Source organism: Palaemon carinicauda, chromosome 24 (genome assembly GCF_036898095.1).
Source record: "Palaemon carinicauda isolate YSFRI2023 chromosome 24, ASM3689809v2, whole genome shotgun sequence".
In the NCBI taxonomy this organism is placed as follows: domain Eukaryota; kingdom Metazoa; phylum Arthropoda; class Malacostraca; order Decapoda; family Palaemonidae; genus Palaemon; species Palaemon carinicauda.
This window is the reverse complement of record NC_090748.1, coordinates 78,739,112-78,764,749: the sequence shown is the minus strand read 5'-3', so window position 1 is coordinate 78,764,749 and position 25,638 is coordinate 78,739,112. Positions and strand designations below refer to the sequence as shown.

Here is a 25,638-nt window from a genome sequence, read left to right as displayed (position 1 = left end):
ACAGCGGGCACCACGTCCGACTACCATCCGAGCCGAGAGCAAAGTGAGTTCAAGCACAGGTGTGTGTGAGGGGGGGATAGCAAGCTACCCTCCCCTACCCCCGCTAACTAGCGGTGTGGGTAGTAAACCCTCGTTAAATTTTAATGGCTCGTCATTTCAGCTACGCCAAAAGTTATACCCCTATCAAATAGAGTGGTTTGTATTCCAGTTACGGAACAAATTTTCTTTTATTAACTTTGTCAAATGCATTAAAAGAATATTCCTGATTTCTATATTAGTTACCAAGCTGCAATCTACATTAATAATACACAAATGGCAAATTTTATCAGACCATTCAAGAGAAAATTAAATAAATCATTATTCTAACTGGTGGTAAAAGGTAGTTTATAGTAAAATAATGGAATTTTAATTATAAAATTTTGCTAGTCTGCTACTAACCTGATGTTGAAATTGCTTTGTCTCTCGAAGCAGACTCAATATCTACATTACCCCCCCCCCAAAGAAAAAAAAATTCCTGGTTTCTTCTTTCATGAGACAACGCCTCTTGGTAACCAAGGCAACCTCTGGTGTTTATTGGCAACCCAATTAGGTCTCAACCTAAAAACTAGTATCCTATCCTCTTGAAATCATTAGTCAGAGGGAAGGAGGATAAGCATAGATATAAACATCAGGCGAGTTTTATCATTAAAATTCCACTTACTTCCAAGAGCCTCCTTTAATGGTCATATTGCTGACTCACACTCCGATGGAGGTGGGTCATGGTCACATATACACCACATTAACTGGATAAGAAGTTACCAACCTATGACATGATAAGGTTATGTAAACATCTTCCAGTGCATCAAGCCATTACGCTGATTAATTTAGACAGGTGCAAACCTTTCATTTTTCTGATTTTGTCTATCTTTCTAGTGTGTTAGCAGCTTGGTAGGGCAAGGAACAGTCTGCTGATATGAGAGTATGGGAGTACCATGTGGAGAGCACCAGTCAGCTATTTCATCTGATGCCAAGAAATTAATACCCCAATACAGTATTGCTTCAATGAGGGACATACCTTACCCTCCCTCGACATTTGATGAAGATATAAAAAAGTATCTTAACCGACTCTCGGAAGGCTATGAACTTCATCAAGTGACATCAACTTGTGACAATATTCCTTGACCTAACTATGAATGCAACTTAATCCCTTCATTACGAGGCAGCGGATCCGCCCTCAGTAGCTATAACCTACATTTCCTTGTTTATTTGTTTTACTGGTGATTACAGAATAAATTTTTCATAATTTTGCTTTATTTTCTATAATACTTCTCTCTAAACAACAAAATATTCTTTCTATTCATTATGAAATTATATAATTTTTCAGAAATAAGTCTAATATAATTTTACTCTAAATAATGTTTGTCAGGTGTATGAGGGCATAGGAGAATGTGGAAAGAATTGGCCAGACTATTTGTGTATGTGTAGGCAAAGACAAAATGAGTTGTAACCAGAGAGAAGGATCTAATGTAGTACTGTCTGGCCAGTCAAAGGACTCGATAACACTCTAGCAATAGTATCTCAATTAATATGAAATATGATTTGTTCTAAGACGTAAAAATCATATTATTTTGTAGAAATGATAGTTGAGAAATTAAGAAAATATAAATCATGTCATCATGTTTACTGTACAGCTATCAGGGTTACAAATGTGATCATTGATATTATATCAAGGAAATATCCTATAAAGTCAGTGAAATGCAGTAAATCTTGTAGGAATTCAGAAATCTATAAAAAAATATGGGGGAAGATTTATATGGATTGAGCCATTTTCAGGTAATTATTTATAGTAATGGGATAATTTGGAGTGACTTTAGATATAAGAGTGTGACAGAATTTGACCAAACAAAGCTCTCAACAACTTGCATAACTGGTGTTTTGGGTGGCGTTGGTGGTGGGAGTCGGAGAGGGAGTAACAGGGGTGTGGGAGGAGAGAAGAGCAACACAGTGTAAGTTGAACACGTATACTAACATAGAAATATTGTACACTAAAATAGCCCGTACATAATCAAGAATAAAGACTAGAATTACCAAATGTTTCAGTTACTGGTAGGGCGGGTTGTGAGTATTCCTACGTCTCTAAGCTGTGTTGGGGGGATTTGAGCATTGTAATGCCTCAGGTAGGGAATGTCACCACTGGCTAGAGAGAGTGGTGAATTTCTACAGGGTAATATAAAAAGACTAAAATACCTCTTACACAATCAGAAATAAAAGCTAAAATCCCAAAGACTTCATTGGTTGGCAGAATTCAGGGAGGGAAGGAAATTTTTCTATGAAATTTCCAATGCCTAAGAACTTCCCTAACTTCAGCTCTGGGAACTATCTCAAACACAAGGGTTCAAACACTAGAGTTGTATACCCAACTGTTACTGTGTCAAAGAATAACAAAGGATATGCAAAGAGAAACATTCACATTCGTCTCTGGATTCTCCTGAACTAATTTAAATCAAAATTAGTAAAAGTGCAAACAAAATGTGAATTTATTTATGCATGAAGATTCAAATTGGTCACCTATTAACTGAGTAATCTTCAAAGAGGAAAAGTAACAACCTTCCTCAAAACAAAATAAACACTTTCACAAAAGAATGAACTACTTTTACCAACATACAAAGCAATTCCATAAGAAGACATCCCCTAATTAATAGTTGAATAAATCTAAAAACTACAGAGGAAATAGGAAGACTTCAAATAACCGTTATGAAAAGTCATAATTAGATTGTTCTCTGTTTGATGAGCACCTTGAAAACATCTCGTTGATTTATTCTTCTTCAGCTCTTGGAGGTTTAACTTTAGAAATCAAACTAGAGGGATATGTTACAGTACTGTACTTAATCTAAACACTCGAAAATATAGAAGTTAAGGTCTCCAAAATCTTTTGGAAACTTCTACAGGGGTAAACACACCTGTGAGGGAACACAATGACAGACTGAATTGGGTTGTCATTATCCATCAGAAGTTGTCTTGGTAGGGAAAGAAAACAGAACATTTTTCATTCTTTGGGGGTAACATTGATATCGAGTCTACTTCAAAAGACAAAGCTATATGAACATCAGGGGAGATTCATAGAAATAAATGTTATATATACATACATTATCCCTATAGTTTGCATAACCACTTAAAAATGAGTTACTAATAATCCACACCTTAGTAAAATAGATTATTTTATGGTTATTGCAAACAACTATGACCCAGTTTCGTAATACTGGTACTGCATCTACTTGACTAAGAGTCACAGCACAGAGTTAATCAATGATTACAACCACCTTACCACAACTTGGCACAGCCATCATAATCCTTGAAATGACGACCATGGCCACACCTTGCCTGGCAGCTTTCTTACTGGTACCTAGAACGTTGTTGTCTTCATCCATTAGGGCGACACCTGTTTCACGCCATTCTCTGTACAGTAGCATGATACCAAAGTTATTTGCTCTGTCACTTGCTTCACATTTCATCTTGCAATTCAGAGAAAAAAGATAACTAACTTCACCTTCACTCACCTCTTTTACTACACTACAGGGAACATAATTACAGCTTTAAGGAAAGAAGGAAGAAGCTGGCACACTGAGAAATAGTTGTCAGGAAGAGATAACTAATACAGTACTGAGAAAACATTCTCAAAACATAAATGAATAAAATACAACCTAAATTAATAAGTATCTTTATACAGCAGGACTTTCAATACAGAAAAGTGTAAAGATCCACTTGTGAACATTTAAATTACAATCACAAAACACATACCACAATATAAAAACAACTGATCTCAGATGCAAACCCTAAGCATTTGGAAACCAATGAAATAAAGAATAAAATTATTTGTACTTCATATATACTGTAAAGATTTTTTAATGAACCTTCAATATCACGCCGACAACTCAAAATTACATCCTGTGAATACAATCAAAGCTTGAAATAGAAGCAGAGAAAACCTGAAATGTCTAGCAAAAACATGCTAATTCCATTCATCTCATCTCATCCAGTCCAGTAAATCCCAAAAGGAACCAATTATAACCTCAAAACACCACCACCACCACAGTGTAGTACACAAATCCAGCTGAGAAAGGTTCCCATAAATCTGGCTGATTATCTGGAAACAGGCAGAGAGATTTCTTTTCTATACTTACAAAAGCTTCAAAATCCCATAGCAGTCATAAATATTTTTGCCTATGAATATGTAGTCAATACCCACCCATGCCAGGTGCAGCCATCATAACTCGTGAAATCCAAACGGCAGCGATTCCCTTAGTGGCAGCAGTCTTACTCTGACCAACTTTGTTGCCATTCTGATCAACCAGTGTCACACCTTCCTGGAGTTCCCTAAGTGATGATGATGCACATATTGATGGAAATACAGTACACGCTAATTTAGCCTTTCATCATAAAAATTACCAATTGGCAGAAAAACAATACAAGCCATTTGAAATTATATCGATATCATACTGTATCACCAATATCAAATAAAATCACATGCATAATCAGAAGTTTTAAGCAAATCACAGTCCATAGAATTCATGCCTCTAATCTATACAGTTCATAGTAATATACCAGGTTTCATGCAAATCTCAAAACAGACAAATATCTGAGTTAACTGTGCACAACAGAAGTTGAAAATATTTAAAAAGTGAACTTGAATAAGAAAAAGAAATCAATAACACCATGGACAGTAAGCATATCTTTTACATTAGATAGGTTTAATGACTGAAATACAACCTCAATTTTTCAAATTAAATGAAATCAATTGTGTTACTATAAATTAAACTGCTATAGAATAAAATTTAGCACAATATACAAAATAACAAAATATGGAACTAACAACATAATTTTAAGAGGTAGGCCAGCTATATAACTTCTATAAAAATTCAAGGCATCTACTGACTAATCAAAAAAAATATTTCCATTCTTTCCAATTCAAGAGAATCTCAACAGTGATACTACTTGAATGGCTTTATACAAAATGCTTTAAAGATTTACTGAAAATAAAAATGGAAACTAAATTCTTTATTTTCCAAATAATAGAAAGCTTCTAGATACCTGTACGTAGCTAAAGGATATAAAATACATATTTTCTTTCTCTCTTTTTTTTTCAGAGCAGAACAACTAGACCACAAGGTAGGGTTTATAAATCTCATAGTGCTAACATAAAAAGTCTACTTTAGCATGAAGTACAAATCTTTACCTATCAAATCATAATTTTTCAAATATTTCATGAGTACTTTGAAAATGTTAAGATTCTGACAAAATCTCCTTAATTGATTTACCTATTTTTAAAGTTACACATTTGCTATTAGTTGATGTTTAGACATTTCTATAAAATGTGGTTGACTGTCAATAACGACTTACTATCTGTTTAATAATGGGATTGGGTCATGTGGGTTATACATTAAATATCCAGGGGTCAAAAGAGTGTGAGACATTCAAAGATGGGATAGAATTACTGTGCTGTACTTCAGTGGATGCTCTCTTTATTCTGAAGAACATATTTGATTTATTTTTCAGATTTCTTATTCCACAAAATCTGCTATTTATTAAAAATGTTATTTTGATAATAAAATAAATTTTTGAATATACTTACCCGGTGATTATATAGCTGCAACTCTGTTGCCCGACAGACAACTCTACGGTAAAAACTCGCCAGCGATCGCTACACAGGTTGCGGGTGTGCCCAACAGCGCCATCTGTCGTCCAGATACCCAGTACTCAATGTAAACAAAGACTCAATTTTCTCCTCGTCCCACTGCGTCTCTATTGGGGAGGAAGGGAGAGTCATTTAATTTATAATCACCGGGTAAGTATATTCAAAAATTTATTTTATTATCAAAATAAAATTTTTCAATATTTAACTTAGCCGGTGATTATATAGCTGATTCACACCCAGGGGGGTGGGTAGAGACCAGCAATATATGTTTACACTTTTATGAGCTAAGAGTTTTTATTTCATTTTAGAAGTTATCCAAATAACAAAAACAAAATAAATAGGTACCTGGTAAGGAAGTCGACTTGAACAATTACTCTGCCTTTTAAGTACGTCTTCCTTACGGAGCCTCGCGATCCTCTTAGGATGCTGATCGACCCCTAGGATCTGAAGTATCAAGGGTTGCAACCCATACAACAGGACCTCATCAAAACCCCTAATCTAGGCGCTCTCAAGAAATGACTTTGACCACCCGCCAAATCAACCAGGATGCGAAAGGCTTCTTAGCCTTCCGGACAACCCATAAAAAAACAACATTTCAAGAGACAGATTAAAAGGATAAGGAATTAGGGAATTGTAGTGGTTGAGCCCTCACCCACTACTGCACTCGCTGCTACGAATGGTCCCAGTGTGTAGCAGTTCTTGTAAAGAGACTGGACATCTTTCAAGTAAAATGACGCGAACACTGACTTGCTTCTCCAATAGGTTGCGTCCATTATACTTTGCAGAGATATATTTTGCTTAAAGGCCACGGAAGTTGTTACAGCTCTAACTTCGTGCGTCTTCACCTTAAGCAAAGTTCGGTCTTCCTCACTCAGATGTGAATGAGCTTCTCGTATTAACAATCTGATAAAGTCTGACCAAGCATTCTTTGACATAGGCAAGGATGGTTTCTTAACTGAACACCATAAAGCTTCAGATTGGCCTTGTAAAGGTTTAGTATGCTTTAAATAGAACTTAGGAGCTCTAACATGGCATAAGACTCTTTCTAGTTCATTGCCTACGATCTCCGATAAGCTGGGGATATCGAAAGATTTAGGCCAAGGCCGAGAAGGCAGCTCATTTTTGGCTAGAAAACCAAGTTGTAGAGAACAAGTGGCTTTTTCTGACGAAAATCCGATGTTCTTGCTGAAGGCATGAATCTCACTGACTCTTTTAGCCGAGGTTAAGCATACCAGGAAAAGAGTCTTAAGAGTGAGATCTTTCAGGGAGGCTGATTGTAACGGCTCCAACCTGTCTGACATGAAGAATCTTAGTACCACGTCTAAATTCCATCCAGGGGTAGCCAAACGACGCTCCTTGGTGGTCTCAAAAGACTTAAGGAGGTCTTGCAGATCTTTATGTTTGGAAAGATCTAAGCCTCTATGCCGGAAGACCGATGCCAACATGCTTCTGTAGCCCTTGATAGTGGGAGCTGAAAGGGATCGTCCTTTTCTCAGGTATAAGAGAAAAACAGCTATTTGAGCTACAGAGGTACTGGTCGAGGATACAGAAACTGACTTGCACCAATCTCGGAAGACTTCCCACTTCAATTGGTAGACTCTAATGGAAGACGCTCTCCTTGCTCTAGCAATCGCACTGGCTGCCTCCTTCGAAAAGCCTCTAGCTCTCGAGAGTCTTTCGATAGTCTGAAGGCAGTCAGACGAAGAGCGTGGAGGCTTTGGAGTACCTTCTTTACGTGTGGCTGACGTAGAAGGTCTACCCTTAGAGGAAGACTACTGGGAACGTCTACTAACCATCGAAGTATCTCGGTGAACCATTCTCTCGCGGGCCAGAGGGAAGCAACTAACGTCAACCTTGTCCCTTCGTGAGAGGCGAACTTCTGCAGTACCTTGTTGACAATCTTGAACGGTGGGAATGCGTAGAGATCCAGATGTGACCAATCTAGGAGGAAAGCATCTATATGTATTGCTGCTGGGTCCGGGACTGGAGAGCAATAGATTGGAAGCCTCTTGGTCAGCGAGGTTGCAAAGAGATCTATGGATGGTTTTACCCCAAGTGGCCCAAAGTCTCTTGCACACATCATTGTGGAGGGTCCATTTGGTTGGAATTACTTGCCCTTTCCGACTGAGACAATCTGCTATGACGTTCAAGTCGCCTTGGATGAACCTCGTTACTAGGGAGATGTCTTGACCTTTTGACCAGATGAGCAGGTCCCTGTGATCTCGTACAACGTCAGTGAGTGGGTACCTCCTTGTTTGGAGATGTACGCCAAGGCCGTGGTGATGTCCGAGTTAACTTCTACCACTTTGCCTCGAAGGAGAGACTTGAAGCTTTTCAAGGCCAGATGTACTGCCAACAGCTCCTTGCAGTTGATATGCATGCTCCTCTGACTCGAGTTCCACAGTCCTGAGCATTCCCGACCGTCTAGTGTCGCGCCCCAGCCCACGTCCGATGCGTCCGAGAAGAGAACGTGGTTGGGAGTCTGAACAGCCAGGGGAAGACCCTCTCTTAGGTTGATATTGTCCTTCCACCAAGTCAGACAAGACTTTATCTTTTCGGAAACCGGGATCGAGACCGCTTCTAGCGTCTTGTCCTTTTTCCAGTGAAAAGCTAGATGGTATTGAAGAGGACGGAGGTGTAGTCTTCCTAGTGACACAAAATGTTCCACGGATGACAGCGTCCCTACCAGACTCATCCACAGCCTGACTGAGCAGCGTTCCTTCTTCAGCATCTTCTGGATGGATAGCAGGGCTTGATCTATTCTGGGGGCTGATCGTCTTGTTGTTCAGCAACGTCCTCATCAGAGGGTTCCTCATCCGAAAACTGATGAGGAAACGGCAACGGAGTGGGCAACGTCTGGCTCGCTGAGTCCGGTCGCACTGGTGCATGCGTGACGGAGCCGGACACAACATCATGGAACTGCTGCACAGTCTGTGAACTGTCAACAACCATGGGTGCGCGAGGAAGCACAGCTTCAACCCGAGACTGTCTAGACCGTCTGGGTTGTGCAGTCAACACCCTACCGGGTTGCTGAGGTTGACGCACTGCGTCAAAACAAGTCACCTCTGCTGGTTGTTGAACGTCCTGAATGTCAACAACCACCTCCGAGCGTCGCTTAACGTCAACGTGCGGCTGGCAACCCACACTGGGTCGCATCGGTGGAGGAACCACCTCAACTGGCAGACGCGAGTAGGTTACCTCAGCGTCAACAGGGCGCACAACCGACCGGTTGGAAGGTTGTTGGCCAGAAGGTTCGGTAGCAACCTTCTCCGCATTAAAGTCCTCTATCAAGGACGCAAGCTTGGACTGCATGTCTTGCAGCAAAGCCCATTTAGGGTCTACGGGAGCAGGTGCGGCAACAGACGGGGTTAGCGACTGAGGAGGTACCGCTTACCATCCCTGAAAGCCTTGTTATGCATGACATAATTGTACAGCAAAACTTCAAAGGCTCGAAAACAGCTGTGAGGTTGACCTGTAAAAAACTTGGAGCGTCTCCTGGCCAGGCGCCAGGGAGAGGCTACGAGAATTGAGAAGTCTATCTGGGCAGAGACATGAACTCCCAAGCCGAGAACTTCTCTCGTGTCATATCAGACTCTCGCTCTATAAACCAGTTTAAAAGAAGGGAAAGCAAAGGCTGTATCCCCCAAACTCCTCCTGGTGAAAAACCAGTCGCCTAGCCAACGTAAAGCTCTCTAGGAGAGCGAGAGAGCACTAGCTTAAAAACAACGGCTTCGAAGTAGCTAGGCCTAGTGTAAGCTCTGACGTTTAGGCGAACGAGGAGCAGCAGTTACAAAAAGATCCGGACAAAGATCCTTAAAAAAAATCATCATGATTTAATTAAAGTCCATAGGGGGCTAAGCAGCTTTAGGCTCCTCTCCATCTGACAGAGTCCTCAAGGGAATATCAGTAGGAGTGGGAACAGCAACTTCCTCATCTACAGGAACCTTGTCCGATAAAAGCTGAGTCTCAAGCAAGGGAGAGACCTACCGTGGTGGCAATGCTTTACAAGCAGAGTCCACACTCACTGGTGCATTAGTAGCGGACCAGAACGCAACGTCATGTAACTGCTTGACAGTCTGTGAACTGTCAACAACTGAACTGTCAACCACAACAGGTGCGTGAGGACGCACAGCGTCCACTCGAGACTGCTTTGACTGCCTAGACTGAGCAGTCAAAACAACTCTAGAATGCGGAGGTTGACGCACAACGTCAAAACAAGTCAACTCCGATTGTTAGTGAACGTCTTGAACGTCAACAGGAGCATCAGCAAGTGGCCTAACGTCCAAATGCGGCTGAAAAAACCACACGAGACCGCATCGAGTGTGGTTCTCAACAACCTGACTGACGTGACTAAGCTACGCCAACGTCAACAGTAAGCACAAAGGAACGTTAGGTTGGCTGAAAGCCAGGATATCGATGAGATAAACGGCTAGACTCAACGGACTAATCGGCAGAATAGTCTTCCATAAGGGAGGCAAGCATATACTGCATGTCTTGCCATACAACCCATTAAGGATCAACGGAAATGGTTGTGGTAAGAGACGAGGGTAACGTCTGTGACCGCAACACTTTGCCAACAAAAAAAAGACTCTCGGAGTCTGTGTTACGCTTTTGTTAGGCGGCGAGCAGTTATCCGATGACTGCATAGGGTCAGAGCTGTCCTAATGGTTGTAATCAGGACGCTGGACCTGTCCTGAAAGGACTGACTTTCGCTTAAGGGCTTCGAAACCTTGTGACAGGTTTCTTATGCGAAAAGCCTTCGGATGACGAGGAGAAACAACGTCTCTCTCGTCTTATGGTAGGGGAGATCTTGGTAAGATACACCCGATACCATAGAGGGAAAACGTCTGTTCGTTGATCAAGGCCTCTCGAACCCATAAGTCGTTTGACATTACTTCTCCCCTGGGCTTGGGAGCATGCAAGAGGTCCCGGACTAGGTGAACGACAGGCACGAACAGACGAACACTCGGACGCAACACTGTAACACTTTGCGCATATCACTTTATCACTTCGATTTTCTGTTTTGCACTTATTTCACTGAAATCGAAACTTTTAATGATTTCTACCTGAAACACGCAATTCTACCCTTCATTAAAAGGTAGTAATTGCGAAATCAGTCGTATAATGCAAGCTCATTAATACCAGCAAAAAACAGATAACATATTTTAAGATAAAAAAAAAAATCAGTGGCTGGGAAAGAGACTAAACACTAGTTCATATAACTACGTTTTCAATCTCTCACCGCACATAGCCTGGGGACGAGAATAAAAAACTAAAAACGTTTTATCCTTCCTCCCCGTACAGCGACTAGGGACGAGAGTAACTCGAGAACAACGTTACCCGCTTGAACGGAACGTTTTCTCTCCTCCCTCTCCCTCCGTCTCTATCTCTCTCTCTCTTTCTCTCTTGATTTCGCACCTAAGAGAAGAGCCCAATTATATTTCGTCAAAAAAACATGTTATTTGACTAAAGGAAAAAACTGAAAGGTTTTTCAAATAAAAAGTTCCTTTAAAATAGAATTTAAAACATTTAAGCTAAGAAAGAATGAACAAAACGTCAGAATCGATTTACTCTTCCTGCAAAGTGAAACCGTGATACACTCTCTCTCTATCGTAACGATAGAGCGCATGTTGAACGTCCTGAAAGTCAACAACTGCGTAGCATAAATAAACTAAACGTTAGTTCATCTTTGAAAACAGTACGAAGACTATCAAAGAAATTCTTTCATAAAATATTACATTTAAAAAGTTTTAAATCCTTAGCTCTTTAAAAGCTAATTACGATATAAAGGGCTCAACGTTGATTAACTTCGGTTCCAAGTTAGGACCGCCTACTATCAGGAAAGGTCGCATATAAACAAAACATTAAAATTTATCTTTATATGTTTATAATAAATGGAAAGTTAATCGAAGAGGCCTAATAAAGGCGGAGAGATATAAAATATATAGATCTATAACGTGATAAGATAATTACTAAAAGCCTAAACACACTTCCGTCTAAGGGAAGGGTCGGCCATTTAAAAGTGAAAGAAAGTCCATACTCTCTGTCACCATAATTAAATCTATCCAAAACGAGTTCAAGATTTAAGATGAAGATAAAACACCTGCATAGCGAAAGCTCAAAACTAGAATATAGTACTTCACCAAATAGATGTGAAAAACTCCAATTTAGCAACAGCGAGTAAGTACGTCTTGTCGATAGCTCGACAGAGAGAAAATTGAGTCTTTGTTTACATTGAGTACTGGGTATCTGGACGACAGATGGCGCTGTTGGGCACACCCGCAACCTGTGTAGCGATCGCTGGCGAGTTTTTACCGTAGAGTTGTCTGTCGGGCAACAGAGTTGCAGCTATATAATCACCGGCTAAGTTAAATATTGAAAAATGAAGGGTTTTATGAATGTTAAATTGTCCCAGATGAGATTGATTATCTTTAATCTGGTTATAGGAATTTCCATTTTTGCTGCATTACCAGTATTTTCATTTCACTTTATACCCTCATGGGCTTCACTCCAAAAAATTTAAAATTTTATATTAGCTTCAAATAACTTATGTAATGAAAACTATGTGTTATACCAATGAATCTTATGGACAATAATTTTGAAGGTCTCCAATAAGATAGGATTTATAAGAAAGGATTTATGAATTTGGGTTATACAGCATGGTGCTGGGGCCTGTGATGCCTTTCAATGCCCAAGTGTAACTGGGGACAACCTTGCAGTTACACTAAGAAGTAAAAGTTAAAAGATTGATAGCAAGAAGGAAGAAAGGAAGCAGGAATGGAAGGGCTTCAATTTAATAAATTTGAAGATAATTTGCATTTTTCCTAACATACAAACCTGGAGCTATTTAGAGGGGTATTAACTTTCGGCAATGCTGAAAACTAGCCAAAATAATTTTAGTAAGGGATAACTACCCCCTTTCGCTGGTTAGCGGGTGGGGGTGGGATAGTCCGGCTGCCCCACACACTCACACCTGTCGTCTGAGTAACCACTTTTGCTTTCTGGCAAGACTTCTAGGGGGACAGGGTGGCAGGCCAATTTGCATAAATCTCCAGGTTTGTATGCTAGGGAAAAATACAAATTATCTCCAAATTTGTTACTTGTTCCGACCCAGATACAAACCCTTCGCTATTCATAGGGGTGACTTACTCTTAGGAGGGAGGAAGTCCTACCAACTGGCCTTGGCTATGACCCGGGGTTCTCTCAAATTGATCTTTGATCTAATTAATAGGAACCCTACCCTCCCTAAAATCAATGTAGTTACAAGGTAATGCACTGATAATGGCTTGCAGAAGCTTGTGTGAGAGAGACTAGTGGCTTGTCTTTACGTAAGAACTCGAATATAAGCATAGAGTTCTAAGACTTATCCAATACCCTCCCTCAAGAGGTATTGGGGATGTAACAAAGTATATTCAAACTCAGGATGCACAAGGGAAATGAATCTTACCTGCAAAGAGATGAGGCCAGCTATGCTGTGCTCTTGCAGTGCTGTTTCCCCGGGAGGGGGGGTGAAAAGAAGAAAGGAGCCAGAGATTTTTTCTCATTCACCATAGACTAACCCAGGTAACCTCAGGCCTCAAACCCTCTGCTACCTGTCCATAAAGGAGGAGCTTGAGGCATTAGATCATTTGTTGTGCAGCCACCACAGGACCAATGGAAAAGGTTTCCATGTTCCTTTGGGTTACGTCTTTTAGGTAGTGGGCGGTGAAGGTCGTCTGACGCTTCCACACGCCCGCTTGCATTACCTGTGCCACAGAGAAGTTTTCTTGAACACCAGAGATGATGCAATGCCCATGACGCCATGAGCTCTGGGTCGATTGGACGGAGGAGGATCTGAACTGAGAGCATTCTCAAACACTTTCCTGATCCAAGAGGAAATAGTATTCCTCGTGACCTTCCCTGCGCTAACGAAAAGTGCTTGCACACGGGGGCGGGCTGCTGCTGCTCTTTTTATATAACACCTCGGACTCCTTACTGGACATAATAACAGTTGGTCTGGATCTTCGGTCACATAACGAACTCTCTCTAACCGGAATGGGCCGAACCTGGATTCCAGCACACCCGGATTTTGAGTCTTAGTCACAAACTCAGGGATGTAACTGAGGATTACTTCTCCCCATCTCCTAGAGTGGGAGACATCAGCAGATAGACCATGAAGTTCGTTGACTTTCTTGGCCGAAGCCAGAGCGAGCAGGAACACCGTCTTCCACGTGAGGTGGCGATCGGAAGCCTGGCGTAATAGTTCATACAGGGGGCCCTTCAGAGACCTGAGGACCTGAACCACGTTCCAAGAAGGAGGTCTAAGCTCTGCCTGGGGAAAAGTAAGCTCGTAACTACGTATGACCAAAGAAAGTTCCAACAAGGAGGAAATATCGACTCCTTTCAGTCTAAAGCCGATACTCAATGCTGAGCGGTAGCCTTTAACTGTAGAGACCAAGAGAAGCATTTCTTCCTGAAGATATACAGGGAACTCCACTATAATTGGAACAGAGGCATCGAGGAGACAGATACTCCTTTCACGACATTAACCATAGAAAACCGACCACTTTGCCTGGTAGACTACCTCTGTGGATCTTCTGAGGTGTCCAGCCATTCTTTTTTCGCAATTGGCTGCAAAAATCCCCTCTGTGTGAGGAGGTGCTGGACAGTCTCCAGGCGTGAAGTTGAAGTGAAGCTAAGGCCTTGTGGAAGATGTTGGCATGTGGTTGTTTGAGGAGGTTGTGCTGTGGAGGGAGTTCCCTTGGGATCTCGGTGAGGAGTTGCAGAAGGTCTGAGAACCATTCTGCATGATGCCATAGCAGAGCTATAAGAGTCACTTGCAAGTTGTTGCTTGCTCGTACCTGGTTGAGGACTTTTCTCATCAGACAGAACGGGGGAAACGCATAAGCATCCAGGTTTATCCACTGTTGTTGAAAAGCATCTTGCCAAAGAACTTGGGGATCTAGAACTGGGGAGTAGTATAACAGGAGCCTGAAATTCAGGGCCATTGTGAACAGAACCGCAGTCGGGGAACCGTACAAAGACAGGACTTTGTTGGCTATCAGAGGATTCAAAGACCACTCTGTGCCAACTATCTCTACCGAGCCAAAAGCAAAAGTGGTTACTCAGCCGACGGGTGTGAGTGAGCAGGGTAGCCGGTCCACCACATCCCCCACCTGCTAACTAGCAGATGGGGGTAGTTATCCCTCACTAAAATTGTCTTGGCTAGTTTTCAGCATTGCCGAAAGTTAATACCCCTATAATTAGCGAAGGGTTTGTATCTGTGTCGGACCAAACCACTTTTACAATTAGACAAAATTAGAAATTTGGCATCCTTGAGGTCCAAGGAATAACAAAATCCCTTTTCCTGATGGCTGCCAGAACCGACCAGGCCATTTCCATCCTGAAAGCGGTTTTGACGACGAACCGGATGAGGACTGAGAGGTCGATGACCAGGCGCCACCACCCGAGGCTTTCTCTACCAGGAACAGGCGGCTGAAGAATCCCCATAGTTCACACGCCACGGGTTGGGTGGCCCCATTCCGAAACAGGTCCTGAATTTCCCCTTCCAAGGCCCTCCGTGTTTCCTCCTAGGGGTGCAGGGAAAAGGCCTCCAGATTCGACATCAACGGCGGAGGCGAGTCTCGGAAAGGGATATGGTAAACGTCATTCAAGACCTGTATGTCCACAGGTCCGCTCCTTCTTTCACCCAATTTCTCCACCTTGCTGAGAGGCATCCCCCTACCCCAGAAGGATACAGGGGAGTAGGGACTCGTCTCCTACCTTCTCTTGAAGAAGCGCCCACTAAGTGCCCCTATATGGCTGGGGCTCCGTTTCGATGGGTGATTGCGGCCGCCTTCTGTCCTTCTGATGGGGGCTGTCTAGAGGGGCCCCAGTGGGAGGCAGACGGCGCTTGCTTCTGTGGTAAAGAAGGTCGGCCTCCTGACTGGGCCCTGGGCCTGCTACCATGGCTGTCACCTTCTGTGCCATAAAGCCCACGGCTTCACCGAATAGTCTCTCCTCCGTGGATTCCGGAGCTAGGGATGCCAGGTATTTTTTTGCCGAGGCCCGGTGTCCTTGACAGGTCCCTCCAGAGTGTAGAAGCCGCTGTGCCGGTGCTTCCCTCCGAGAAGGGCAAGAGCATTCACTAAATTACTGGACCTCCACGGTCCTCTTGGTTCCAAAGTAAAGGAGATAATCTTTGGCAACCACTGCCCGATGTCCTGGAAGATAGGCAGGGCTAGTAGGGCCTCGCCTCCCTTGGAGCTCCGAACTGGTGTTCTGAACTGGTGGAATGGTGCTGTGCTTGAGCCGTAGTGGGATCTAGGAGGTCGTTGAGCCTTTTAATGAGGCCAGGGACCCTTCAGAAGGACGGCACTTCCTCGACCAACTTGTCCTCTGGGTGGTTTGTCGACCCCTCCTCCAAAGCCCACTCTCCGGTATTGGGAGTTCCACTAGGTGGCCCCTTCCATGGTAGTGAAAGATCTCCCCAGAGATCCGGTTCCCCTTACAAAGGGGCTCTGCTCTGCTCTTCCTCCCTTCGGCTTCGCTTCACCACTGGGGCGGGACACGGAGTTGTAAGACAGAGGGTTAGAAGAATGACGTCCCCTCTCAACGCGCTCGGTCCTCGGTGGCCAGAAGCGGGTAAGAGGTGACGTCCAAGGGTGGGAACTCACAAGAGGCTGGGGGAACGGAGTCCGTAGTTTTCCACGCGGGAGACGGATCCCTCTGCGGGGACCTGAACAGGGTCCTTGGGGTGCCCGAATAAGCCTCTTGGGCCCAAGAGGTAGGATCGGTACCAGGGAGCCACTGCAAGGGGGCCAATGTCACTGCCCCAAGGGTGGAAGGTGGATCCTCTACCTGCAGAGGAGCCAGTCACAGGTGGCGGATAGAAGGCCGGCAGGCCGCGCCGAGCAGCGGATTGGCAGCCATGGAGCAACTGTTCACACCTTGACATTACGTCTGTCAAGGCTCCTACAACATCCGCTATGGCCGTCCCTGGTGAGGAAGAGGACGAGATTCTGGTTGAACCGGTCGTCTTAGAAGGAGGTTGACTCCCGACCACGGAGGGGGAAACATAAGGTCCCATCTCGGACACAATCGAGATCTCTTTAGGTACCGTGGATAACTCAGGAGACAAAGAAGTCCCCAACACACTGGGCACTGAAGTATAGGCTAATGAAGGACGAGAATCACCACCATTCCTCAAGGGCAACCTGTCCTTCTTAGGTTTCCTCTTCTTCTTTGTGGCCATCTTGGCCCACTGGACCTTGTTCCAGCCCACACACTCCCCTCTTGTAGCTCGGGAACACACTCAACTCAGGCAAGAAGTACACAAAACATGATGATCCACCTCCAAGTGGGAAAGGAAAGCTGCACACAACTTCCCATAACACCTGGGCAACAACGCTGCACACTAACAGATTCCATACTTTAGTGAATGTAAGTGAACACGAAGCACCACAGGGAAAAACGAGAGTAACATACTCTTAGGCACAAGGGAAAAAATTAGCGATCGCGAGAGAAGTTGGCAAGTCGACCTCACGTGTCGACGACCAGGAGTAAAATGGGGTTTCTCGGCCTGGGAAGGTCGCCTGAGGCATCTTCTTAGGGTATGCTGGGAAAATAAGTGAGATCAGGGTCGCGCACGTGGAGAAAGGGTTGGGGGTTATAGGCCTGTTGGGGGGGAAAATTTCTAGTCGGAGAGCTAAGCTAAGGAGTTCCTCCTATGACATTGGTCCGTGGTAAGATCGTGTTGGAACAAATAGGATTTTAGATAAAGGAAATGAAGTGAAGAGTTCAAATTTGATTCAAAACTTCCAGATACTTCATATAATTTTACTTGTGTAATGTAACTAAAGTTCTGTTTTCTAAACAACTTCACACAATGATCCTAGTAAAGACATTTCAGGGAAAGAAGCCCGATGATCATCATGAGGTTCAATTCAGGTAGCCAAGATATATTTTGATTATTGAAACCATCATGAACTCCTCATCATGACAAGAAAGACCATTAAGAGGAAAAGACTTGAGTAAAGCTTACCTCAGAACAGTCTAAATTCCAGCACTATCAAAATCTGCAAAAGGTGTAGAATTTAAATAGGAAGGTACTAACGTCCATATTTATCCCTTGTAATAATATTAGACTCGGCATTAATAGTAATGTTTGAAATAACAAAGGAAAGCATATAATTCTGATGTCCTTGCATTTTAAGGGGGGACAGCAAGCTAATGCAATTTTTTAAGGACAGGACTTTGACATTCATAACACTCAATAAGGTGACTTAAGACATCTCCATACTGCATAGGATTTTTGCCTCTGACCTTCGGTTTTGCGACGCCAGGGCAATTTATCTTGAAAATTAGTGTTTTTAAAAACTATCTCCTCCCTTGATAGTTAATATTAAAACCAGAGATTAATACCCTATATAGATGTGATGTAGACCTCAAATAAAAGTTGTTTTTTTTTAAAAGTCATTTTTTTGCTAGATATTAATTTTTTCATAATGGTAAAAAAATAAATCCTATACTGTAAATATTTTTTTGCTTAAGAGCTTATCATAAATTACATTTGCCATATTTGAGCTGTAATTTGAAGACTTCAAAGTTAAAATCTTTGAATGCCATGGCTGGAGGGGAAAAAACCATAGCATTCTAATCCAAAGGAAGTGTAAAGTTTTTACATATAATCTTCACTCAAAAAGTAGGGGCTAGACTCCATTGTTAGGGAAGGAAAGTCCTGAGAAGCCATATTCCAAAAGCAAAATAATCAACATGATTCGCCACAATAACGAGAATTTCTTTGTTCTTCCACCATATTTAGACATGAAATTGAAGAAATAGCTACAGAAACCCAAACTTGAAATGCCATAGTTGGAGATGAAAGTGTAAGAATCCATATTCTAATCATAAAGTGACATGCTTTATCCTTGGTTCTATTTAAAATATAAATAGAATTAAAAATCTTATGCACCTACATATAAAATGATTAGTAAAAAAGGACTGAAAAAGCTGTGGCTTCAGACAATATAGCCAAGGATAAAAGAGAGTGGAAATCCATGAAATAATAGAACAGGGTCTATCCTCATGTATGGCATAACATGCTTTCACAACGCCACTATGCTCATCATGCGCTGGTGTCCAGACCTAAGGAGAGGCATCTGTTGGTCTGACCAGGGCATAGGACATGAAATCCAATAAGGTGGTGAATGAGTCGGCAATCTGTGCCAGGAGACCTGGCCAATGTAAATGTTTGAGACACAATGGCAGGGGATTTAAAGGCTTGAGAAGCCAAAGCATTTTCACTCTAAGGAAGACGATAGGGCCTCCCTTATAATAGATAGTATTATAAAATTTCTCCATAGCATTTCTTATTTATTCTAAGGCAATAAAGTTCTTACTTCTAAATTATTAACTTATGATTTCAAAAGTAAGACTCATAGAAATAATTTGATTTTTAGACATACAAATATCAAAGTGCTCAATCACATAAAGGAAGCTATGATAAAAGTCCTGTGAAATGGAAGGACTATTATAGAAAAAGAAAATGTAAAGGAAAATGCCTTCAATGCCTTTTAATGACTGATAAAGACTGTACTGAATAGAAACTTAACGATTTTCCCAGTAGAAAGAATTAATAGTAACCTACTTGATACCATACAAAAGGCAATTCAAAACTTCACCTGTAAAAGCCTCAAAGACAGCTACCAGTTATGCATTCATTATCCATACGTAAAGAATAAAGTCATTCCCTACTACTAAGTATCTGCGCTTCTAAAATACAACAGTTTCCTCATAGCCTCATCACTCATATAGCATAAACACCACCATACACAAGTCTTGGAAGATCCATGGGTATTAAAGTTTTTTTGATACACCAAATGTCAGCGCTTGTACAGCGCATGCACAATCACGAGCCCTAAGTACCCATCACTAACCTATCTCAAGTTTTGAACATATGCATCACTGATTATCAATAGCAAAGTCGAATTTCCAAGACAACTACTTCCTTTGCGGTCTCTCAAATATTCATTGTTATTTCTAACTCAAAAATAAAAAATTTTGGGCATGAATGTAAAGAGAGTTCTATATGAGAAAGTGATTGTACCAACTGTGATGTATGGATCGGAGTTGTGGGGAACGAAAGTGATGGAGAGACAGAAATTGAATGTGTTTGAGATGAAGTGTCTAAGGAGTATGGCTGGTGTATCTCGAGTAGATAGGGTTAGGAACGAAGTGGTGAGGGAGAGAACGGGTGTAAGAAATGAGTTAGCGGCTAGAGTGGATATGAATGTGTTGAGGTGGTTTGGCCATGTTGAGAGAATGGAAAATGGCTGTCTGCTAAAGAAGGTGATGAATGCAAGAGTTGATGGGAGAAGTACAAGAGGAAGGCCAAGGTTTGGGTGGATGGATGGTGTGAAGAAAGCTCTGGGTGATAGGAGAATAGATGTGAGAGAGGCAAGAGAGCGTGCTAGAAATAGGAATGAATGGCGAGCGATTGTGACGCAGTTCCGGTAGGCCCTGCTGCTTCCTCCGGTGCCTTAGATGACCGCGGAGGTAGCAGCAGTAGGGGATTCAGCATTATGAAGCTTCATCTGTGGTGGATAATGTGGGAGGTTGGGCTGTGGCACCCTAGCAGTACCAGCTGAACTCGGTTGAGTCCATGGTTAGGCTGGAGGAACGTAGAGAGTAGAGGTCCCCTTTTTTGTTTGTTTCATTTGTTGATGTCGGCTATCCCCCAAAATTGGGGGAAGTGCCTTTGGTATATGTATGTATGTATGTACTTGTATTTTTCAGTTATACAGACCTCAAATCCAATTGGCTAAATAATTAGTATACCAAAAATGCACACATCTATTAAAGTTTTGGGTTAGAAAAAAAAATGATAATAAAACACCTGACAAAATGGAAGCAACATTTCTTAGTTCTTTCGTTTACCATTAAACACATTATCCTATTCTGTTCAACAAAAGGTGAACGCATGTATTCATCCTCCTATTTTCTATAGTGTATTGACCAAGCCATAAATAATATGGTAAATAAAAAAAAATGGCACAAACTAGGAATCGCAAACACTAAAATTACACCTAATTCTGTAGGCTTTAAACTGGTCTTGCAAGGCAATAACTGGTGTAACTTTGGATTGTAGAATTTTTTTTATTTTTTGTCAACTACCATATCTATGCTCCTCACATACTTCCAATCAGAGATTTCTACATATTCTAACAATGAGACTGCTTTTATGGGTTTTACTCTTGGGCAATGAAGACACTTTTTCCTTGATGTAGGCCTACTATAAAAATATTAGTGCATAAAATATTAAGAAAAACTTGAAAAAATATATATATATATATATTATTTGTGGTAAATCAATTCATAACATTTGATAATAGATGAAGAATAAAATAAAATACATTAGAAATTGAGAATTATTAAAAATGAAATCATAAATGTAAGATATGCACCTACCTCATCCTCATCATTGGAATATTTACACAGTTAGCGGCAGCAACAGCAGTGAATGGTACCAATCGACCAATCAATGGAGGCATGGACTGAAAAATTAAGTTGTTACAGTGATATTTGTCACAATAACATGAGTCTACATATTTCATAATTCATGCAAAAGTACAATGAAATAAAGTCCAGTGAAATAATATAGTGACCTTATCATATAGGCAAAAGTGAAATTTTAATTGCAACAAGAATTTTTCAATCATCCTACAAGAATGGAGTAATTTTAAAGGTGTGGATAATTTTCTTTACACAGGTTCGACAAGTGTTTCAGAATTAGCCTCTAATAATTATCTAAACTTTGATGGTTTCCACTGTTTCATATTTTGAGGTAAAAATTAATCAATGAAAATATTGGTTAATAATCTGGTCTTGTTAGTAAATTAAAATAATAGTACAGTATATAAAAATCAAGTTACTAATTCCAGTGAATGTGTTTACTCTACAATGGCTAAGGACAAAAAACTACAAAAAAATGTACAATGTTATTAGTAGATTATTAAAATGCCATTCTTTTCCTCCTCTTTCAAAATAATTACAGGCACAATCGGCTGAATAGCCTAATCACCCTGATTCACATTATTTAAAAAGAAAAAAATATCAATCTATGGAAAATAGGTGTGAACACCAAATGCAAGACAATGGTTTTAAGATATTAAACTTTTAGATAGAAATGCACACTGAATTAAAAACTTTAGGCAAGAGGCAAGATAACGAGACTAGTGAGATATGAAATTATTAATTAATTCCTTAAGGTGAAGAAACCAACTACTTTATGTGCACCAAATATGATAAAATCTGTTACATAAACATTAAAGCCCAAGGGGTGGTAGCTAAGTGAAAAAGAATTTATAGCCTACTGGAATAGATAATTATTTCACTTAATGTTTATATTTCAAAAATCTTTTATATATTTTACCTTTTAAATGGTATATTTATTCAAGCATATTTTGTTTATTTTACCTTTTAAATAGTACAGTATATTTATTCAAGCATAATAAGGGCAAAAGGTAAAAAAGTTTTCTTGGTCCCAAATTTTTAAAGCTATTTGTAGTTTTCCTAATTACATAAACCTGAATCCTTTCATAGGAATATGACTTCAGCAAAGCTAGAATTCATGTGTTAAAATATTTGAAGAGATGGTGGTAGTTACTGTTGGTTACCAGACAGGCCAATCAGTAGCCACTTTGAGCTTAACCTAGGAGTCACAGGGAGTTTGAAGCAGAAAGTATAAGTTAAAGGACACTGGTTTGTATACTGAAGAAAAATACAAATTTGTGATTGGTTCCTAGACGAGTACAAACTCTCATCCTTTAATAGGACATTTATACTTAGGCAGGAGGAAGTTCCTCTAATCGAACTGCCTTGTTTCATTTCTGTGACGATCCTTTACCATAATACTGAAGATAATGTCAGGAAAGTAGCAAGTGTTCCACAAGAATATTTGATAAGTGTCAGTGTCCATCAAATATTATACTTTAGCCCTTTATCGTTAATCATGGGAACGAAAAGCTAAAAGGAAGAGCAGAAACAGATTTCAATGGAAGCTCACAATTATGCAGAAACTAAATTTCTAACAGACTTAAGTGTTAATGGCAAAATTTGAGGAAAAGGTCATAGAATATTTTAACATGTGGAGGAGAAGAGATGATTGAAAATTTATGCATACAAAACCTAAAAGTAGCTGGAAAGACTCCAAAGGATAAATTTTTGTCAGGAAAGTAGCCATATGATTACTATAGTGAAGGTGTAGGGGTGAACTTATGTAAAACTGTTTATGAAATGCAACATATGGAGTCACAAGAGATGAGGAAAAATTCATAATTTACAAAATAAAGAGATTTTCATGCCTAAAGTGTATTAAAAGCACAAACAAGGAAGAAATGGAACTGGAGATCAATGTTTTGGTAATCTGAGCAAGCCTCAATAGAAGTAAAAAATTCTGGATGAATTGAAGAGATATCTAACCTACTCGTAAATAAAAAATCTACCATAAGTAAAGAGACAGCAAAAACCTATGATGGATTACGTAAAGAGCATACTGTTAGATACTGCATCAATATGTGCATTGACAAAGAAAATGGAGTTTCAAAAAGTACAACTGTAGAATGTTAAAACTCATAGCCATAGTGCACTGTAAAGATTACACTACAAATGAAGGTATGAAGTGATGCATGAGGTGTCAACCATCTGGAACACAGACAGAGAGCTAGAAAACTGTGTGTTCGGAATTGTGAGGAAAAGGAATACAGACTAGCTTGTCAGTGTAATTCTGTACCTATGTCAGTAATCAAAGACCCAGGAAATCAGGGAAAGGGAATATATAAAGACCTAAACCTGGTGTGGCATAAAGCATAAATTGCATAACTCAGAAGGTAAAGGGGAGAACTTATTTTTCATCAAACTACATCTTGGGAAAATCAGACATAAAAGATTTAGATGATAAAGACATCAGGAAAAAATCTAACTGCAGGTGCATCTGACTTTATTCAATAATGATATTTTAATTATAAAATAAATTTTTGAATATACTTACCCGGTGAATATATAATAGCTGCAACTCTGTTGCTCGACAGACACATACATAAAAAACTCGCGAGCGATCGCTATGCAGGTTGCGGGTGTGCCCACCAGCGCCAACTGTCGGCCAGATACCACTCTCTGATGTAAACAAAACCTTCAATTTCTTCTCATCCCACTGCGTCTCTATTGGGGAGGAAGGGAGGGTCGTTTAATTTATATATTCACCGGGTAAGTATATTAAAAAATTTATTTTATAATTAAAATATCATTTTTAAATATTTAACTTAGCCGGTGAATATATAATAGCTGATTCACACCCAAGGAGGTGGGTAGAGACCAGAGTTAAATATGTTTACATTGTATAAGCTAAGAGTTTTTTCATTTTGACAGTTATCAATATAACAAAAACAAAATAAATAGGTACCTGGTAAGGAAGTCGACTTAGACGATTACTCTGCCTTGTAAGTACGTCTTCCTTACGGAGCCCAGCGATCCTCTTAGGATGCTGACAGACTCCCAGGAGCTGAAGTATCAAGGGCTGCAACCCATACAACAGGACCTCATCAAACCCCTAATCTGGGCGCTCTCAAGAAATGACTTTGACCACCCGCCAAATCAACCAGGATGCGAAAGGCTTCTTAGCCTTCCGGACAACCCATAAAAACAATATTAAAAAACATTTCAAGAGACAGATTAAAAGGATATGGAATTAGGGAATTGTAGTGGTTGAGCCCTCACCCACTACTGCACTCGCTGCTACGAATGGTCCCAGTGTGTAGCAGTTCTCGTAAAGAGACTGGACATCTTTCAAGTAAAATGACGCGAACACTGACTTGCTTCTCCAATAGGTTGCGTCCATGATACTTTGCAGAGATCTATTTTGCTTAAAGGCCACGGAAGTTGCTACAGCTCTAACCTCGTGCGTCTTAACCTTAAGCAAAGATCGGTCTTCCTCACTCAAGTGTGAATGAGCTTCTCGTATTAACAATCTGATAAAATATGACAAAGCATTCTTTGACATAGGCAAGGATGGTTTCTTAACCGAACACCATAACGCTTCAGATTGGCCTCGTAAAGGTTTAGTACGAGTTAAGTAGAACTTAAGAGCTCTAACAGGGCATAATACTCTTTCTAGTTCATTGCCTACGATCTCCGATAAGCTAGGAATATCGAAAGATTTAGGCCAAGGACGAGAAGGTAGCTCATTCTTGGCTAGGAAACCAAGCTGCAGAGAACAAGTAGCTTTTTCTGACGAAAACCCGATGTTCTTGCTAAAGGCATGAAGCTCACTGACTCTTTTAGCCGAGGCCAAGCATACCAGGAAAAGAGTCTTAAGAGTGAGATCTTTCAGGGAGGCTGAATGTAAAGGCTCAAACCTGTCTGACATGAGGAATCTTAGGACCACGTCTAAATTCCACCCAGGTGTAGCCAAACGACGTTCCTTAGAGGTCTCAAAAGACTTAAGGAGGTCTTGCAGATCTTTATTGTTGGAAAGATCTAAGCCTCTATGCCGGAAGACAGAGGCCAACATGCTTCTGTAGCCCTTGATCGTAGGAGCTGAAAGGGAGCGAACTTTTCTCAGGTATAAGAGAAAATCAGCTATTTGGGCTACAGAGGTACTGGACGAGGATACGGAAACTGACTTGCACCAGTCTCGGAAGACTTCCCACTTCGATTGGTAAACTCTAATGGTAGACGCTCTCCTCGCTCTAGCAATCGCACTGGCTGCCTCCTTCGAAAAGCCTCTAGCTCTCGAGAGTCTTTCGATAGTCTGAAGGCAGTCAGACGAAGAGCGTGGAGGCTTTGGTGTACCTTCTTTACGTGTGGCTGACGTAGAAGGTCTACTCTTAGAGGAAGACTTCTGGGAACGTCTACCAGCCATCGAAGTACCTCGGTGAACCATTCTCTCGCGGGCCAGAGGGGAGCAACTAACGTCAACCTTGTCCCTTCGT

General features: G+C 41.0%; 1 protein-coding gene across 3 annotated transcripts in view; it reads right to left on the bottom strand.

Annotated features, from left to right (window-relative positions):
- Nucleotides 1-3,263: 3,263 nt before the first annotated feature.
- Sfxn1-3 (Sideroflexin-1-3) overlaps nt 3,264-25,638 on the bottom strand; it is a 73,161-nt gene continuing 50,786 nt past the window's right edge. Inside the window, exons 6-8 of one of the 3 annotated variants that reach the window (XM_068348218.1) lie at nt 21,119-21,204; nt 4,226-4,353; nt 3,309-3,435 (exon numbers count right to left, since the gene is read on the bottom strand). In XM_068348218.1, the coding sequence (XP_068204319.1) occupies nt 3,407-3,435; nt 4,226-4,353; nt 21,119-21,204 (243 nt within the window). In that variant the 3' untranslated portion in view covers nt 3,309-3,406. Of the gene's footprint in view, nt 3,436-3,465; nt 3,492-4,225; nt 4,354-21,118; nt 21,205-25,638 lie in introns of those variants that run through there. The other 2 variants (XM_068348220.1, XM_068348219.1) reach the window with 2 other exon arrangements.